Source organism: Cyprinodon tularosa, unplaced genomic scaffold (genome assembly GCF_016077235.1).
Source record: "Cyprinodon tularosa strain WSP-4 unplaced genomic scaffold, ASM1607723v1 ctg42, whole genome shotgun sequence".
NCBI classification, from domain to species: domain Eukaryota; kingdom Metazoa; phylum Chordata; class Actinopteri; order Cyprinodontiformes; family Cyprinodontidae; genus Cyprinodon; species Cyprinodon tularosa.
The window spans coordinates 945,861-966,824 of NW_024039141.1; the positions used below are offsets into that span (position 1 = coordinate 945,861).

Consider the following 20,964-nt stretch of genomic DNA (forward strand, 5'->3'; position numbering starts at 1 on the left):
TTAAATTGTCTGATCACTGCCTCAAGTCACTCCAGTGTTGTTTGAGCCTTTAAATATCCCGGGGTTACCTAAATATGCTCCAGCAGACACCTTTGGTGGCATTTGCAGAACACATGCTGTTCCGTTTCTATTATTTTTGGTTCCTTCAACTGAATGTTTGGTTCCTTTAATGATAGGTCATCAGCCCATCATCAGTAAGGCTGTTTTTTACTGAACAATGAACATTATTTGGAATATTTATGGTTCCCTGACTGATTTTCATCAGTAGTAGGGAAGAATCAGAAAGTCCCCCCCTGGACAAGCTGCTTGATTCTGTTTTAATCCAATAAAAAAGGACAGAAAAATTGCACTTGTCATAGGGTAAGAGCATGCAGATTTTCTTAAAGATGTTTTTTGTCTTGACTGCAAAATTGTAAAACCCAACCAAAAAAATAGGAAGGAAGAAAAAGAGGATCTTTAATTTATTGATATTCTCTATGATTTGTGGACGGTTTCCAAAACAGAATCAAAATGACAATAAATATGATAATTAAGTTGATTGTCTTAGTTCTTTTATGTACTTTTAAGTGGTATTTATCATTAATAAGCTAATAACTTAGATATGCTTTGCTTTCGGATTGTAGACATCTGTAATATGTTGAACTGTTGTCAAAAGGCTACCCCCCCGAAAAAAATAACAAAGTTGTTATTACACAGGTATTACATTAGACTTAGGCTAAGTCTTAGACTAATTACAATGTGGAAAAGTCAATGTGTTTGAGAAAGGAGGAAGTCTAATGAAAAACTAGAAAATGACATTTTGGAGGTGCCTGCCACTTGTTTCGTCATTGATTTTGTACAGCTTGAGATTCTGTTGCAAAGCCAGGTTGTTACCAAAGGCTTCATGGGGTTATCTGGATCCTCCTGACATTTGGTAAGAGCGTGAAACCAGTCAAATCCCAGACCTTGACATTCATTTTACATGCACAGAGTGTACATTTCGTTGCATACAGCTTACAACAGTGTCATAATACTGCAGTTGGAGTAGATAAACTTTACCATTATAAAGTGCAGCAGTGATCAGAGTGTAAACAATTCAGGATAAAAAGAAACCAGTTTAAATAAGGGTTCAAAAAGGCTTAAATATGAAAAAGCTTAATTCAGTGCAAATTTAATATGGTGCAAAATGCAGTAGAAACAATGAGTTGTGTTTTATTAAAAAAGTATAATAGCTCAGCAACATTTTTGGTGCAAAATATTGTGGTGCAGAGTCCAGTTTCAACAGTTCAATAATCTGATGGCAGCAGGGAAAAAGCTGTTGCATAACCTGCTGCACTTGCAGAGGATGCTGCAGCCTCTTTCCAGAGGGTAGCAGTGAGAACATTCCACAGTGGGGGTGTGAGGGATCACTGATGACGTTATGGGCATACAACATATTAATCTGGGAAAATAAAGTAATTCACTAAATGTACTAATGCCATGTTTAAAAATTTATGAATAAAAATGTAGGTCCTATGATAGATAAGAAAAGTATAAAGCTATTTATGTTAGAGGGGATGAGGGGAATATTAGGATAGATCTAAGGAGGATACAAGACTTTAATCATGTTGCCAGTAGCTTACGGTAGTCTGAATAAAATACTAAACGAATAGATACTCAATGGATAAATCATATGTGTGGAAAGAAAAAACATCACATTTGCTAACACCAGAGTAAACAGACAAACTGCACTTATTTGCAGTAGTTATGGAACATCATTACCTTGACTTTTCTGTCTCCCTTTTTTTGCAAATCTTTCCCTAAGATGTTTATTTGCTCCATGTTGGCATCTCCTATCTTTTATAATGTTGTAGGTTGGAGCGGCACCTGAGGGTCCAGCACCTGAGAGAAAGTGATTAGATAAGCTCATTAGGAAGGTCAGTTCTGTCTCCTAACCTTTGCATCAAGCTGTTGGAGAGCTGGATTGGTCCTTCAGTAGGAGATAGCTTCATCCTAGGTGCATTTAAGGAAGGTTATCGTAGATCCTTCCTCTCTGTATGTAAATCTTGATTTTAGTGTTCAGCGGTTATGAGGGAAAGGAAAGACAGCCTGAACTGCTGCATGGTAGACCTTAGGTATGCTTTGAATAATTTTTTGGCTGGGGTTCATTTTCCCGAAGCTAAGTTGGTTAAGATATCAACATGTCTTTCTCTCCTCATCTGAGAAAAGCTGCCAACTTTACGTTCAATATTTTATGCAGAAAATGACCCCTTTCTGTCCAGTGGGCCATTTTACCAAGAATGTATGTAAAATAGTTTTAATTCCCCAATGTTTACTGTACTGTAACTATCTGAACATCACATCACATTCACATCACAGCCATGATTTTATTTCATTTCATTGAGAATTTATATATTAACACAAAAATAAATCCAGAATTGTGAAGTAAAGGCCTAATGATAGGTTCTTATTAACATAGACTGTCCTTTGGCATAACCTTTAGTGTAAACAAATCATTTGTAAAGGTCTTAGAAAGATTTCTTAAATAGCAGTGGCATAATTTGAGACAACATTTTTTAGATTGATATTTTATTTTCCATTAGATTAATTTTAACCAAACTCTGTTCTGATTCGTCATTAGTTTGACTCTGCAGTATAAGATGTATTTGAAATAAACCCCAAAGTATAACAGAAGCAAGCTGTATATTTTCAAAGAATTAATTTAGGAATGAATCTATACCTGTGCAGAGTGATCATAGACAATAGAAGATTTACACTTTACATGTTATTATTTGTTGTCATCAGGATTTGCAGATTATCACCGTTTACATGTGAGCAACCAGGTTTGATTGTCACCATTAACATAGTGATGCACTATGCAAAGGCACTTCTTATATATTGCACCTGTAACTGCTCAGAATGTAGAAGTCTTTTGGAGAAGAGACAAAGCTTTATAAAAAAGACGAATCCATCCAAAGGAAAAACTCTAACTTTATTTTTTTCATTTTAACTAGATTATTTAGATGCATTTGTACAACTGATATATTTCCTTTGTTTCCACATATAAAGGTTAGAGTACTTGTGGTTAAACAATCTAATATTAAAAGTATTTTTATCTTAGATTATAGTCTGCAACTTCATCAATCATCGGGCTCCTCTTCTCTCCATAAGACATCTTATCCTAGTGCTGCGTGTCCCGAGCCCGTAACATTATCAGTAACCCCTCAATTCCCCACCATGGACTGTTCTGCCATAATTGCAGCCTCAGTAGCTGATCTAATTACCCACTTCATTCACCTGCCGTAGCCTCCAACTCTCTAATTATCATTTATCTTATTCACCTGCTCCCTTTGCTATATATACGGTTCAGCCCAGCTATCAGGGCCAGATCATTATTTGTGTAGTCTCAGTTTATGACAATAAAAGTTGTCTAACTACATATTTCACATATTACATATTTAACATATTTCACTATGCATTATATCATATAACCAGCAGGTGGCAATATTTCCTCAGATAAACTGAATTCAAGTGTAATACGTATTTCTTAGTTTTAAAATACAAATTTATCGTCAAAGTAGATAGCACTTTATGAGTAAATTTGGTTTTATCATCATTAAGAAATAACTACTGTTGCTGCCACACAGTTTTTGTGTTGTCACATTACTAAGCAGTTGAAAAAAAAATATATAATTTTTTTTTTGTCATTGAAAATGTAACTTGAGGTAATAACGAAGTTTCAGAATCAACATAATCTTCTCCCTACTTTAAAAAACAAAAATTTTCTTCTTCCCCCAATGACAGGTGACCCACAGTCCCAGACGTCAAATATAACTTATAGCTTCCCATTTCAAAATCTTATTTATTATAGGATATAGGCTCTCTATAAGCCCTTTGTCAATATTTCTCACATTGAGGGGGTTGATTATTTATTCATTTATGAGACCAGATAAACAAAATAGCATTATTACAAGAAACTATCATTAAAACACAGTTTTATGATATTTTCTATTTACATTTATGTCTCAATGCACTAAAATATTGAGTGGTTATTGGACAAAATAAAAAAACAATAAACTCAAGACTGAACAGCTTTGTTATTCTTAAAGCTTTAACACAGACTTAGCCGCTTTTTTAGGTATAATTGTATTGCTTAGAGATAAAAACAGTATATTTCTAATAAATTTCAATGGGATAATTAGTGTCTGGTTTCCAAAGAGCAGCGCTCGTTGAAACATGCAGTTTTATGTTTAATATGTATCTTTATCTAAGAAGATGAAGGAAAATAAATTTTATAAAAGCCATTTTATCTTGTCTTGATTGAAATCCAAATAACTTATAAATATAAATCTAAATAAATAATATATATATATATTTTTTTTGTAAAAAATTGTCAATGAAATGTTATTTTCTAAAAACAAACCATATAATTGTTAAAAGCATAGTCCGACAATGGTTTCTGAACGACTGCGATACATTGTAGTCTGGTGTTAAGATGGTGTTGTCCTGAGTGTCGAGAATCTTCAGCAACTCCTGTGGAAACAGTGCGGCCTCGTCACATAATGTACTGTGGCTGATGAGGAGTCCCCATGAAGCAAAAACATGAAACATTTTATTTCATTAACAACATAAAGTCAAGATTTCAGTGATCCAAATTATTTCAGTTTTATTTTATCTGTTTCACAGATGAATACTGTGAAAATTTGTACAAACAATACATTTTTGTAGAACTGATACATTTTTAACATCCAGCTGAATATCTGAACCTTAGTAACACAGTCAAAACAATGATTTCCAAACATTCTCTCAAATTTGACTCATAACAAGGCAACGCCAGCAGTAGCCTGGTTCATAGAGATTTCCCATCAGTCTAACCTTTTGAACTGGATTGAGTGTTTGTGCTAACATAACATTATTAGCATTAGCACCATATGTTTTGTGAACTTTGTGATTTCACATATAGTGGGAAAAATGTGCCAAGTTGTGAGCTGACCTGAGATGTCAGTGGAAAAAAGCTTAAAGTTGATAGCAAATTGCTAAATTGTGGAGGCTGATTTACATTTGAATAAACAAACAACAAAAAGGTTTCTTGGTTAAAAAAAAAAAAATCAAACCAACTTAAGCAGATATGTGGTACCATCACTTAAAAAAAATAACAATTTTTAAAACAAAATAGTTGTACAGTAGAAGCTTTAACTTTTCTGTGGTTAGTTTGACTCAAACACACAAGAATGTTTACTTGTTAGCAAATCTTTTCTCAGTTAAAAAGGATTTTTTATAATATAGCTTTTAGTATAGCTAATTGATATAAACTACTCTGTTGTTTATGGTATTTAAAAGTTGATTGCAGAGAAACAAAGTTCACAGTTCTTCTAGGGAATCTGATCCTTTGTAATGAATTGCCCCATTTTTCAGCCACCTGCAAACAATACAGAGAAAATGTTTAGTTGGGCTAAATGTGTTGATATCTTAAAGAGATCATTTGGGTTTTAAGAGGTCGGATTCAGAGCAGTTGTTATCTGCAATCAGCTCTTGTCTAAAAGCAGATAACAGTGCTTTCCGGTTGGAGATAGAGGCAGGCTAACCAAACAACAGAGTTAGCAGTTACAGTAAAGGTTCACAGCAGATTTTTACCATCTTGAAACAACCCTGATCTCAAAAATTTATTTCATTCTTTCTCCCATTACTGTAAATGTTTTTATAGAGGAGTATATAGTTGTTTGCACTGAAGAATGTGATCCAAACAAGATGATCTAATATTATATGTGTGCTATAAAATGGAAGTCAGGGTAACTATCTGAAGGAAAAACAATACCGTGCATGAATTAGCAAATAAGGTTTGTACCAACTGCTTATATTGGAGGAATATAAACATAAGATTTTTTCCCACATACACTATATTGCCAAAAGTATTTGCTCACCTGCCTTGACTCACATATGAGCTTAAGTGACATCCCGTTCCTAATCCATAGGGTTCAATATGACGTCGGTCCACCCTTTGCAGCTAGAACAGCTTCAACTCTTCTGGGAAGGCTGTCCACAAGGTTTAGGAGTGTGTTTATGGGAATTTTTGACCATTCTTCCAGAAGCGCATTTGTGAGGTCGCACACTGATGTTGGACGAGAAGGCCTGGCTCTCAGTCTCCGCTCTAATTCATCCCAAAGGTGTTCTATCGGGTTGAGGTCAGGACTCTGTGCAGGCCAGTCAAGTTCATCCACACCAGACTCTGTCATCCATGTCTTTATGGACCTTGCTTTGTGCACTGGTGCACAGTCATGTTGGAAGAGGAAGGGGCCAGCTCCAAACTGTTCCCACAAAGTTGGGAGCATGGAATTGTCCAAAATGTCTTGGGATGCTGAAGCATTCAGAGTTCCTTTCACTGGAACTAAGGGGCCAAGCCCAGCTCCTGAAAAACAACCCCACACCATAATCCCCCCTCCAACAAACTTTACACTTGGCACAATGCAGTCAGACAAGTACCGTTCTCCTGGCAACCGCCAAACCCAGACCCGTCCATCAGATTGCCAGATGGAGAAGCGCGATTCGTCACTCCAGAGAACGCGTCTCCACTGCTCTAGAGTCCAGTGGCGGCGTGCTTTACACCACCGCATCCGACGCTTTGCATTGCACTTGGTGATGTATGGCTTGGATGCAGCTGCTCGACCATGGAAACCCATTCCATGAAGCTCTCTGCGCACTGTTCTTGAGCTAATCTGAAGGCCACATGAAGTTTGGAGGTCTGTAGTGATTGACTCTGCAGAAAGTTGGCGACCTCTTCGCACTATGCGCGTCAGCATCCGCTGACCCCGCTCCGTCAGTTTACGTGGCCTACCACTTCATGGCTGAGTTGCTGTCGTTCCCAAACACTTCCATTTTCTTATAATACAGCTGACAGTTGACTGTGGAATATTTAGGAGCGAGGAAATTTCACGACTGGATTTGTTGCACAGGTGGCATCCTATCACAGTTCCACGCTGGAATTCACTGAGCTCCTGAGAGCGACCCATTCTTTCACAAATGTTTGTAAAAACAGTCTGCATGCCTAGGTGCTTGAATTTATACACCTGTGGCCATGGAAGTGATTGGAACACCTGATTCCAATAATTTGGATGGGTGAGCAAATACTTTTGGCAATATAGTGTATCTTTGCACATATGTTTAAATTATTCTGTTTTTTGACCAAAAAAAAAAAAATAGTTCAAGTAGCAGACAAAAGAAAACAAAAGTATTTCATAACCAAATTTGTTAATTGTAAGGAAATAAATGTCTAATCCAAATCTATGCAAAATGTACGGCTTATGCATTTACTGTTTAAAAGCTGGAGATGTTTCCTCCCTCTAGGATAGGAGACATATTGTATGTTATATTCCATTAAATTTGCAAAGGGAATAAATTGTTAAACCTGAGAGCTAGAAAAACTGTAACCCGTTTTTGCTGATTTACAGCCAGAACTTTAAACTTAAAGATGTTTAAGCTGGAAACATTATCATTATAATGTGCAAAATCATCACATATTTCATTATTATCATTATTCTATTGACATATGATTACATATAAAAAGTACGATTGTAGGTGGATTTTTCGTTTTCTGTAAGCAGATTAGAGATGTCCCGATCCAGGTTTTTGCACTTCCGATCCGATACCGATATTGTTTTTGGACTTCCGATCCGATACCGATACTGGCCGATACCAGCCTATCCGAGCATGTATTTAAGTTTAAGTTAAAGTATTTAGCCTTAGTTGTAAGACTCATGTTGAAAAGGGTTTTAGTACTCTTGATAACATCTAGCCAGCTGAATTAGATGAGATTAAATAAAACACAATGCTTGGTAACAACAAACTTACCTGTTTATTAAGAGATAAACACAAACTGGACAAAATTACGAATAGCAATCTGAAATTGCACAGTGAGCAGTAAAACCGTAAACAGTTAAAGGTGCAAGTATTACGGTAAGTTTTAATAAAAATGCAAAACAGGGGAACACTGGCGCAAAATAGTGGAATGGATAATTTCAATCGGCAAAACTGGAAAATACGGACCGGATTTTTCTTTAAAAACTGGATCGGCAGTCTGGATCGGCATTTTACATGCTTTGCCGATACGCATTTTTTTGCCAATATCGGCGTCCCGATCCGATACATGGATCGGATCGGGACAAGCCTAAAGCAGATAATATACATTTAATTTAATGTTGGTTTTTATAGTGGAGAAAATGTTTGCTTAGGGTTCTATTGTAAAGGTCTGCAGACGGTTTTGTCTCAGTTCACCTAATGAAGAGATACTTTCAGCAAAATAGATACTTGAAGGGGTGCTTCATGCAAAAAGTCTTATATTCATTTATAAGTCCTGCTAAATAGAAGCAGACTCTCTTCTACTATGCTGTTAGTTGAAGACACCTAAGGGGTTAGGAAATAATTAAACATATAAACCAGGCCATTCTAAAGATTGCAAACATCTGGCTAAATGTTGCCTTACTTTGCATTAACCTCCAGTCACCTAGTGGCAGCTGGAAGAAAACAACTACTAATATTGTTTACTTCTGCACAAGCAGAAAAAAATGATGCAGTGTTTATACAAGCACCCAAAAAGCTATCTAAAAGCTTAAAATGATATTTGATGCCAGATGTAGAATTGATTTTAAAAAGATAGTCATGTAATTATGATATTATCCTGAGATATCATTTTTGTAACACAACAGCACCCTGACACTTTAGGTAACAAGTTCCTTAAATGCAAAAACAATAAATGGGGAACAATAGAGATGGTATTTTTTACAATACAGTAGCACAAATAAAGGGCTTGCTGCCAAATCACAAAGTCATGTGTAGTGAGGCAGATTAACATTGTTAGAAGCCTCAACATGTTTTTGAGAAGAGTTACAATGCAAATGTTGTTTGAATTAGAAAATAGTAAAAAACAAAAAAAGATCAATGTCTTGTTAAAGAGGAAAGAGTGTCTGTCATTACTAGGGAGTGTCTTTCCTAACAGCATTTTTGTTTTGCAAAGATCTGAATATTTATTTGCTTTTATAAAACCTCAGTGTGATCTGATATGTATCCACTACATGTAAGGGAGCTCCCTCTAATAATAACTTCAGAGATTGAGATTTAAAAGATAAAGAGAACACCAAACTGCCATGGTACAAAGCCTCCTATAAACTAGCCTTTAGCTCATTTGTTTGGTAAAACTTTCTCTTTTTTGTGTCTCCATATTGAGCTTATTAACCCACCTATATCATGCAGTTGAAACCATTTTTGCAGACAACTCAACAAAATCTCCTTTTCAGTATTTCAACTGTGATAGATGAAATCAAACACTTACACATTAAGGCTACCTTTCCTCTGTTTTATACCTGTGAAGAGAGAGCAAGGATCAAAGTAGAGAAAGAGATTTGTTTGGTCAATACAAAATGGAATAAGGAGAGAAAACTCACGTTGAAGTAGCAAACCAATTATAATGGCACCAACCAATAGCACCACTACAACTGGCACAATGATGGCAGCTATGTGAACACCACTGTTTTGGCCGGCAATCGCCTGTCAGAAAAGATATAGAATTATATTTATTCACAAAGACAAATGATTGAGAAAATAGCTCAGCAGCAAGACCTGATATTAAATCAACAATCTGAAATCCTAGATGATCATATTTAAGAAGAAGTTAAAGGAATAGTACACCCAAAACATGATTAGCCTTCATTTTCTACTCACCCCCATACTGAACAACACTCTGGAGTACTTTTTTGATATCTCAAATGTATCTGGAGATCTGGGAGGCTTCTTGCTGTCTGCTGACATTCAAATAATGGAGGTCTATGGCGCCCGAGGCAGAAAGGTCCATAAAAGTCCACAAAAAACGTGTCAATATTCCTCCATACTGCTCGTCCAATGTATTCCAAGTGTCCTGAGTGGGTAGCATCCAGAATTTACTAGAAACGAAGTTATTTAGAATGTTTTTAGAGCATAAACAGTAGTGTATAGGATTTCCTGAAAGCGCGTTCACGACGCTACGGAAACCAAGCCAGACCAAACCAGATGAAAGTGTGCATTCAGTTCGGCAAAGAACTCATGCTCTTCCTCAACACTGAAGTCCTCAGACATTTTTCTTTCGTTGTTTCTTTCTTTGCACAGGTAAACAGCACATTTCTTCTTCTATGCTTGCATTATTGGCAGAGCAGACACTGAATGCGCACTTTCATCTGGTTTGGTCTGCCGGCTTCCGTAGCGTTGTGAACGCGCAGGTGCGCGCTTTCAGGAAATCCTATACACTACTGTTTATGCTCTAAAAACATTCTAAATGACTTCGTTTCGAGTAAATTATGGACGCTACCCACTCAGGACACTTGGAATACATTGGACGAGCAGTATGGAGGAATATTGACACGTTTTTTGTGGACTTTTATGGACCTTTCTGCCTCGGGCGCCATAGACCTCCATTATTTGAATTTCAGCATTTGCATTTGAGATATCAAAAAAGTACTCCAGAGTGTTGTTCAGCATGGGGGTGAGTAGAAAATGAAGGCTAATCATGTTTTGGGTGTACTATTCCTTTAAGAAGGCTGGAAGAAGTGTTCACATTTTCTTTCTGTAAGAATTAAGCAAAGCTGTGAGAAAATTAAAGGTGGACAAAGAAGTTAAGCCTAAAGCCAAAATAACATTTTATTTTTAAAATAGTTTAATGATTTTCTCTCTCCTCTAGTAAACATTATTTTATTGTTACCAGTAGTTGCATAATACTTACAGAATCGTCATTAATAGTTGACATGGTGGCAATGACACTGCTCTTTTGCTGACCTGCAAAGTCCACACCACCATGAGAAATAAAAAAAGGAACTTATATAACTTTCTTTTTTAAAAAGCTGCTTATTAAACAGAAACAACATAAAAAAACATGGATATGAAAATTGCAATTTCAGGAACTGCAATAGCGTTTTGATAAAAAATAAAGGTTTTAGCTAATAAAGACACATGGAATGATGGACGGAAGAAAGACAGATAGATGGATGGATGAGGAAGATAAGGAAACATCACCTGTTTCTTCAATGGTTACAGTGAGAACATTGCTGGCATTACTCATGCCATGACTGTTTTTCGCAAACATGCGGATGTTGTATGTTGAAGGAGTGTTCTCTAAAATCGTGGCCGTTGTCCAATCGGGTCCAAAATCTACTAATCGGTCTTTGTCCCAGGAAGCTGTGAATGAAAAAAAAAAATGTTTAAGAAAAAAAAAATAATATTTAAAAGCTAATTTAAAGCTCAGCTTGTCAGCAGTGTTAAATATACGGACTCGTTTCTCACCATTTGTGTCTTTATATTGCAGGAAGAAACCAGTAATGGGGCTGTCGCCCTCAAATCGAGGAGTCCAGAAAAGTGAAAATGTTTTTCCTTTCACCTCCTCCAACACAATTACAGGTGGATCCGGAGGCACTCCAAGCACCACAGCTAGGATATTCGGTTAAAAAAAAATTGTTTTTTGCATTTATGTCTCATTTACAATTATTCTATAACATTTGCTGAATGCTATCATGATGAAAAAAATCCTTAAGCAGTAAATAGTGAATTTTCTTTAATAGGACACAATATAACAACTTAAAGATGCAAAATAAATCACACCTGTCATGAAGCTTGTTTGTTCCAAAAGATGTTTGCTCCAAGATGTTTGTTCCATAACCGTGGATGTGGACTCAATCCCAGCTGAAGTTGGAGTTGTGTGGACTTGAAACACAGCAGAAAATTTATTTCATTTTAAATTCTTTGCTTTTTTTTTATATATTCAACCTTATGTATTTTGTAGAAAAGCATACTTGTAGTGGTTTTATGTTACATACCATCACTAAGACTTGTATACTGCATCTGTTTTGTAGAAGCAGTAGTACTAGATAACAGAGTATTGGCTGCTGTGGTTGCTTTAACTTTAAAAAAAAGAATAAAAGAATACGAATCAAACATTCAATTAATCTTTAAAATACTGTAATGAAATAAAATTTTTCCAGCTTACCTTCCTCTAGAGTGGTGCAGAAACGTGCCGTTGAAACAGGTCCTAGTCCTGCACTTGTTTTGGCCTGAACTTGAACACTGTACTGAGTTGAAGGCTTCAGGTTAGTCAGAAAGGTGCTTTGTTCTGCACCTGTAGCCGTCAAGCTAAGCTGCTTTGCCTTTAGAAATACTTTGGCCACATGGTCGTACTCCTTGTAGCTGATAATATAATTGCGTAGAACACCATTTTGGAGATCAGCCTTGGGAGGCTAAACAGAAAAACAAGCACAGCACAGGTGATGAGGTGAATGTTCCAGCCTGTGTTGGGAACTTCATATCTAACTATCCTTTTATATTGCATGATATCCGGATTGCAAACAGTAACTGTTTCGATTTTTTTTCCCTTTTAAAAATTGTTTACACAATAAAAATGTTATTTCACTAAAAGCAAAGATAGAATATATTTTCCATTAAGCAAATTGATTTTCAAATCACCTTATGTTCCCATTTTTATACTAATTTCTCAAATGCTAATCAAACCCCAAACATGGAAACTTGAAAATTATATTGAAGATGTTATTGTGCAGAAGTCATCTGAAGAAAAACAGACCAACTAAAGGGTTTACAGGGACAGTAGACATGAATAGAGATTTTACTTTTTCATTTATGTAACTTCTAATTTGCTCTCTGATTTGTGTGTGTGTGTGTGTGTGTGTGGGTGTGTTTGTGTGTGTGTTAGACTGGTAATTCAAAGGCCAGATGAGTTTTGACAGTTACCAGGATAGATTTTCCTAGAACAATTTTCTTATATTAATTTTGCTTCAGTAATATTATAATTAGTAGTATAAAACAATAAACTTTGGCTAAAAACAACATAAGCAAAGACGACGATATAAATAAACTGAACAAAATAAAATGATCAATTTAACACATTTTCAATTAAGGTAAATTATACATCATAAACTTTCTGTAAAACCATGTCACATATATATATATATATATATATATATATATATATATATATATATATATATATACGTATATATATATATATATATATATATATATATATACGTATATATATATATATATATATATATATACGTATATATATATATATATATATATATATATATATATATATATATATATATATATATATATATATATATATATATATATATATATATATATATATATATATATATATATATATATATATACGTATATATCATTCACTGTTAATAAACTCTGGTTCATGGTGTTAAACCATTCTTAGAAAATTCATGTGCATTCAAAGTTTGTGAGTTTACCTTCCATGTAGCTTTAATGATGTTAGAACTGATGGCTTCTAGCTGTATATCATTTGGTGGACCCTCAGGTGCTGCAAAAATGTCAAAGTGTTAGAAACACTGCCTTTAAGTCTGAGCTTTATTTGATATGCCAGTGAAGATTCTCAGTAATCTAGGTCATAGTCATTCCAAAAAAGTTAAAAAACAATCCACTCCAAATATATAAACCTTGAACTCAACGCTAATTTGACATTTTGAATTTAAAAAGCTTCCTGGATGGGAAGCGAAACGTCTTCAAACTTGGAAACCAAGTCCAGTGGATTGTTTTTTAACTTTGGTGGAATGAACTTTATTTTAGTCTCACATAAATATGTTGGAAACGTATTAACCTGCCTCCTTTGTTGTGAATACCAGAATATTGCTGGCTTCACTCATCCCCACACTGTTGACCACAAACATGCGAAGGTTGTAGGTCTTGGCAGGACACAAGTCGACCAAAGTCACCTGAGTCAGGGAGGCGTGTGATACTTCAGTTCTTATAGCTGTATCCCAAGATGCTGTTGCAAAGAAATGCAAAGATAGGAAATCACATTCCTCTTTCTTTATTCAGAATAAAGAATATTTGAATATCTTTATTCTTTTCAATAGAACCACTTTGGAAGGTTATAAAAACATTTTTCCCCTCAGAAATAAACTAAAACATATAAAGGGTTAATTCAACATTATTGTTGTATTGTGAACTTTTAAGTTTCCATACCTGAAGCAATTACCACAGGTTTTTCTTGTTCTTACCATATTTAAATTTCAAATCCACCGTGTAGCTGGTAACAGGACTGCCGCCATCAAAAGCAGGAGTCCAGCGTACAATAACCGTCCGTTCCCTCACCTCTCTCATTTCCACCTTTATAGGAAAAGGCTTTCCTAAAACAGTTAGAAAAGCAGCCCTGAACCAGTTACCAAGCTGCCAAATTTAAACACTGTTTTGATTAATAAAATATACTGTGAATTCTTCAGAAGTTTTAAAATATCCAGCATGCAGTATTAAAAATGTTTAAATCTTTTAGTATAACTTTGTTAGAGTTAGAAGTACCTGGATTTACTTTGAGAGTAATCTCATGTTTCTGATCATTGAACCAGCCTGGTATGTCTATACGACAGCCGTATATGCCGGAGTCACTCTCTTGAACCTGTGTGATGGTCAGAAAAGCCTCCCCCATGCCAAGGTCACCCAGAAGAGTGTAACGTTCTGAACGCCTGCTGAGCACCGTTGTCCCGTCGGACTTGATCACCTCATTTCCACAGCCACTGTTAGGTATACTGCCTCTGCCCCAGCAGAAAGGCAGCCTGCCGTAATGTTTAGAGTCATATTTGCATTTTAGAGTGACATCTGTTCCCACTGTGGCTGTTATGGGGTTTGCAGATACATCACCTGAAAAGGTAAGAAAAGATTTCAGAAAAGTCCACTTTAGTGTCATTAAATAAAATATAAAATTGTATGGCCCTTACCTGTGTTCAGGCAGAAGAGAAGACAGAAGCACAAGTTGATTAACCTCATCCTTAACTGGATCCTCTCACAGCTCTTCTCCAAGTGACTGATTAGTTCATCTGTCGGGCAGCTTTGACCTGACCACAGAATGCTCTCAGCCCTGAAGTGTTTCCCAATCACATGATGTTTTCCTTGATATGCTCACACTAACAACTTTTGGTGGCAAAAGAGGAATGGAGAAAAAACCTGTTTCCTTTCCTGTGGTTTTGGTTCCCTCTCTGAAAAGAAAAAAAGAAAAAAAAAATCATGCTGATGAATAGACAGAAGAGTTTCAGGGTTCTCAGAGTAACAATTGTGTTTTCTTACGTTTAGCCATGTGTTTCTATTTTAACTTTATTTTTTGCCAAAATGTATAAAAAAAACCTGATAGTTTTGTATATACCTCTTATACCAACTAACCAACAAAACAAACAATAATGAACAAGAATGCAGGAAATGATAACAGTACTAGTGATGAGTTTGGATAAAGATATAAAAATAAAATAAAAATGCCTGAACCTCAGAAACACAGAACATAAACATGGGTCTGATTTTTATACATCATGTTTATTAAATCAAATTGCATCATTTTATCAAGTTGTTTTTTCTTTAAGTTCCCTTTAGCTCAACTATGTTAAGTTACTACAATGCAGTACCCTTCCAAATTTACTTAAAGCCCACCACCATAGAGCAGCTAATATTCCAACATTTAGTGTGCAGATCATGCTTTGTAATGAAGTGTTAAAGATCAGCTCTCTGTGTCTACACCTTTAAGCTTTCTCTATCTGGTTCTTTTTCCTGAAAAGAGATCACTCAGGACAAATGAAATATATAAATAACATTGAATAACTTATATGTAATAAATAACAATGAGACATGACAACAGATTTTGATAGAAATTGTAATCTTACTCAGATCAGAGAAGTTGCTTAGAATTCAAGAAAGAACACTGGAAAAACGATCTAGAAATAAGTAAAATTTTCTTGGATTTAGTATATTTACCCTTAATCTGAGTAGGTAAACGAGATGGTTGCCAAAGGAATTAGTATTTTTACTCTTAAAATAAGATCATTCGTTAATATGCAATTATAATAAGACAATGCAATTGTTTTTTTCTTATTTTAAATGGTAATTGTCTTGCTCCATTGGCAAAATGTATCTTTTACTTCCTCAATTGAAAAACAAATGGAGTTATTTTAAAAAAAAATTACTCATCTAGATTTCGATTTTTTTTTCCAGTGCAGATCCCCGGGCTCACTTCTTGGGAAATGGCCCTGATGAACAGTTTAGAAGCATTTTATACATCTCCAGTCTGCCACATCATCACATTTTACATTGTACAAGTTGCAGATGAGTAGACATCCAAGGCTCCAGCCTTATCAAAATATTACAGTTTGTTCTTAGCTGAAGGACACCGCTCTCATTCCATTCCCAAATCTTTGCCAGAATGAAACGTACAGAATTAAGATTATAACTGTATTTCCAGACAGAGGAACTGTCCTAATCAGATAAACTATTGTGGGAAACATCAGTTCAAACATGCAACAGGCAGCTAATTTTAAGGTGCAATGAACTCACACATCATCATTGATAATTATCTTAACTGAAGTGACTAATCCAAACTTTAAAAATATCCACAGAGTTTAAAAAACAAAAAAATACAAAATTAAATCAAAAGAAATACTGTCTATTTGCAAAATACCAGGATTATTAGAAAGTTATTTAGGCCTCTTTCTTCAAAATCAGAGTTTTTAAAAACATTTGCCTTATTTTCTGTCTTGAATAACTCTGTGTGACTTTAGTCTAAGGATTACAATATCAAGGCTGAAGTTTGAGAAACCAGCCAAGAAGAAAAAGCCTGGACACAAATGTCTGTTTCAGAAAATAAACTTGCTGCCAAGATAGTTGCAAATTGGGATGGAGACAGTGATTGTTTCACAGAAAATCTGTTAAGCTTTTTTTTTTTCCCAGTTCTGTCAGGAGGAATTTGGCAGCATTACAGTAAACTATTGTGAAAAACCTGAGGAAATATAATCAAAATATTTGATTTATGTCAAATGGTTTAAAAGGAAATTTTTCCAAATACTTTAAGAATTCAGTTCATCTTTTTCTTTATTTGAGGATATAAATACTACTTTATTTATTAAATATTTCCTTAATTTAGTAATGACGTTAGATTTTTTCTCCTATTTCTTTCTTAATCAATGCCACTTTAAACAGGAGAGGTTACAGAGGTCCTTGCTCCCCATCAGTAACACAAGCTGCAAAGCTTGCGATCTTAGTTTTGCTAAGACATCAGTCTTGCACATCCCTAGGATCTATTTGGCTTTCTCTGTTTGGTTTGTTTATGATTATTATATCAGAGCAATAAACATTCAAAGAAAAAGAAAAAAACATGGATTGTTTAGGGGTAAATGGTGGTTGGATCTGTGGTTTGATAATTAACATATGGGAAGAAAGAAAATGTTGAACTGGATGTGTACTCTTTGACTCAAGTGAAAATAGAAAGTCTGGTTTACCCTAAGCCATGGACTCTTGCATGTAGTTTGTACTGCTGACCAAACATTTGGTTCTCTTTGGGTGTTTTGTAACCCATAGAGAACTTCCCCTCTAGCTACTCCTTATTAAGCATGAGAATGGAGTAGTTTGATATATCTCAAAATATTTACAGCAGCAAAAGCAAATTAACCTTAGTTTCAGTTGCAATGTGAACACAAACAAATTAAAGTTCCAGAACAAATGCACCATTTAAAAACTACTTTTACATTTAAACTTGCAAGATATTCTATTCTCCGATAACTTATTATTGAGGCTGACAGATGGTTTGGGATTAAGGGATAAAGAAATATCTTGCTTCATGTATCTGCTTCCTGATGAAAACATAAACCTGAAATGCAATTAATGAAACAATAATCCATCCATCTGTTCTCAATATTCAGGAAATCCTTGCAGTGTAAATTAATATATACAAATCATTTTTTACTTAATAAAGATTCTAATAGGAATAATGATATCATGAGGTTTGAACTTTCAAGTCTTTGGCGTTTAAGGGTCTTCCTGCTATCACCCTATTTTCTAGCTTCAACTAGAGATTCACTTAACTAGTTCATGGAAAAATCTGGCTGGGCTCATTTATAACATTTAGATAAATGTCTGCAAAATAAAAAGATTGCTTTAACCTTAATCGGACCAGGTAAAAGGCAAGTGGGTGAGAGAAATCCTGAACAGCCTGACATGACAGGGGAAGGTAGAACATGCTGATGTTGAAAATATGGAAAAAACGAACTGAAAGGGAAACAGAAAGACTGAAGCTTATTTCTGTGAAATTTGGTAAATCAAAACCATGTCGGTAAATAGTTGGAAAAAGGCCAAAATGTCATCATTTTTATCAATAATGAAAATAAAAGCCTTGATAATGGCTTTATGCTGGCTTTAAAAAATCTGTACTATTTTCTGCTTTATGTAAGAAGTATTGCATTATATTATTATTGAATTCCCAAATGGTCAAAAGAATATTTGATTTGAAAAATAAAATAGACATTAAACTTATAGAAAAGCAACATACTGATCTCTTTATACACTTGTTCTTCAGAAAGGAAACGCATCAAAGTGACACATACACTTTAAAAAGTCAAATATTTCATAATATCCCCTGTAATTTGCATCAACGCCTCAAAGTTTTTTTTTTTTAAAACACTAATGTACCTGAAAAAACAGGTAACTGCATGACAGCGTATCTGAAGAGCAAATAAACATGCAAATTTAAAATGTCGACAGCCTCTAGAAGTATGACATGAAAGCCTTAGCAATGTGGTTTAATCAAATGCTTTTAGGACAAAGTATCATTGAATTTTGCTCAATAAAACTGTCCTCATACCAGCCGTCTTTCTAGTTATGTAATAAAATAATTTGATAGGCATGAATTTAATTTTATAAAGATTCTATGTTACAATTCTTCCTTGAACAGGATTGATTCTTCCTTACGTTACAACTGGTAGATCTGGCTGTAAGATGAATTGTGAGAGCAATGTCTGAGTAGAGAGCTGGCTTTGTAGAAAAGGTGTTATTTTTTTACTAAAAACACAAGTTTAAATAAAACATATTTTTTTGTATTTTAGTCTAATTTACTCCTTACGTCTGCTTTGGTGCATCATATGCTTTTAAACGTCTCACTGCAAAGGTCAGCAGATTCAAGACCTATATGAGCCTAAATGACGTGAATCACTAGCCCAACCAAAAAGCCCATGGAGTAAACCCATATCAAATATTTCAGCTTGCCTATGAAAGCCGACTCAAGAAGAAAAGTATTAGTTACACTGCTGTCAGATCAGGTTAAGGTTTATAAAGTAAAGAGTAATGAGGTTGTTTCACTTTTTTCATAACTCATCTTTATTTAGGACATCTATATCTTTCAGTTCATGACTGTATTCATTAGGCAAGGCAAGGCAAATTTATTTGTATAGCACAATTCAGTACAAAGACAATGCAAAGTGCTCTACATGATTAAAATATAGGAAAATAAAACAGAATCAAAGCCAGTAGGAAAAAAATAAATAAAATAAAATTATGCAGAAACAAAAAAGAATATTAAAAACAGTTGGACTAAAGAAAATAAAAAAGTTGAACTAATGATGTTTCATTTGAACTGTTTAACTAGAACAGTCACAGGCAATCCGACTGTTAACATTAATTGATCAATCTTATTTAATGATTTTATTCAAACAGATTTACAAGCATAGACTTAGACAGACTTCATTGTTAAGCCACCTCAGACCCTGAAACAAACCACAGAACCATAATGTGGCTGAGTTAGACTTTGACTTGGACAAACTTTAGTTTCATTTTGTATACACAGAGTGAATACAAAACAACATTTCGATGCATATAGTGTATGAGCAGCTTAGCAGTGAAATTAACCTTTCCTTTTATAAAGTGCAGCAGTGATCAAAATGAAAACAGTGTAGGAGAAAAGGAAAACCAGTTTAAACTCATGTTGCAAGCCATTGATATAGAAAGATTCGGTTCTGTGGAAAATAAATTGATATGATGCAAAATTGGTGCACAAATTGGGGGCAGGTGGGCTCTCCTCATAGAAAATCCTCAATTGATATTAATCCATCCGTTGCCTTTACCAAGTTGTCCTTGTTAGGTCAGGGAGGAGTTCAGTTTCATGGGGCAAGAAACAGGGTACACCTGGGATAGGTCACCAACAGGACAAAGTAGGGACATATAGGGCTATGCATGCATAAACTCTATGGTAGCAACACCCTTCTGTAGCTGTTATGTCCTTTATTCTCCCTCAGTGGGAAGTAAAGGTGGATCAATGGAAAAAGTTACTATAAAAAATTATAAAATGGAAAATAAGGTTAAGGAAAACCTTAATGTAACAGAAGGAACTCTATTACTGTGGAATGAAGTTTGCTTCAGAAATTCAGGTTATTCTCACCATCTGCATCAATATCATGTATATGATTGGAAAATTGATTTTGTGAATTATAGTGATTCTGCTAAAGGAAGAAATTACGCTGATTAAGGTGAATTTTGATTGAACATTAGATAACTAATATAAAGATAAGAATGCATTAGTTGAAAGTAGGAGTATGACACCTGAAGAGTAACCCACTCTTTTGATCCTTCTATTCTATGATTGCTTTCTATTCTTTGTTTTGAACCACTATGTTCTGTAATTCCCCTTTTCGAGTTCAGTAAAGCTGCAAACATAGACCTGCTGGAAAAATGAAAATTATTTGAGGAAGCATTTCATGTATAAAAAAGCTTAAAGGAGTAAGGCTAGATAGAGGTTGCCATATTCATTTCCTCTATTCTTTAAATCATGGGGGCACATTTATGATAAAATCATCCAATCTACGGTGTAAAGGTTGATGCTTTCTTATATGTAACTCTCTGTAATAGAATGCTTGTTTACGTGTAACAATGCTGCTCTGAGAGCTGATCGTAATTCATACAAAGTATAACTGGTTATAGAATAAAGTTAAATAAAGATCAATCAACATCGGAACACAGACTAACAGTATCTAACCTAAAGTATCTATCTGCACATTAAAATCTATTTTTTTATGTTTTATATTTGCATATATTAATTGTGTAGAATAATGAAGGTGCTTGTTGCATTTTAAAAACTGAATTCTTAAAATGTTTTCTCATTAACCAAGTTTAAACACCTCCATCACAAATAGTCACCAAAAATAATTA

General features: G+C 34.8%; 1 protein-coding gene across 1 annotated transcript; it reads right to left on the reverse strand.

Moving 5' to 3' along the window:
• Window positions 1–4,598: 4,598 nt before the first annotated feature.
• On the reverse strand, window positions 4,599–14,892 carry LOC119792432 (Down syndrome cell adhesion molecule homolog). The gene is made up of 14 exons (XM_038299050.1): window positions 14,733–14,892; window positions 14,317–14,655; window positions 14,019–14,147; window positions 13,616–13,783; window positions 13,248–13,318; window positions 11,957–12,203; window positions 11,787–11,870; window positions 11,572–11,673; window positions 11,257–11,400; window positions 10,990–11,151; window positions 10,700–10,752; window positions 9,393–9,495; window positions 9,281–9,311; window positions 4,599–5,377 (listed from the first exon to the last, which is right to left on the reverse strand). Exons 1-14 carry the CDS (start codon window positions 14,779–14,781, stop codon window positions 5,320–5,322), a joined length of 1,740 nt encoding a protein of 579 aa, XP_038154978.1. The 5' UTR covers window positions 14,782–14,892; the 3' UTR covers window positions 4,599–5,319.
• Window positions 14,893–20,964: the final 6,072 nt, after the last annotated feature.

Bases quoted from the DNA above. Each gene is read 5' to 3' on its own strand.
- LOC119792432 (XM_038299050.1), bottom strand. From the start codon at position 14,781: ATGAGGTTAATCAACTTGTGCTTCTGTCTTCTCTTCTGCCTGAACACA. The intron at 13,784-14,018 runs GTAAGAACAAGA...TCTTTGCAACAG, and splicing joins GGATTTGAAATTTAAATATG to CATCTTGGGATACAGCTATA. The intron at 10,753-10,989 runs GTGATGTTTCCT...TGGACTTTGCAG, and splicing joins TGTAACCATTGAAGAAACAG to GTCAGCAAAAGAGCAGTGTC.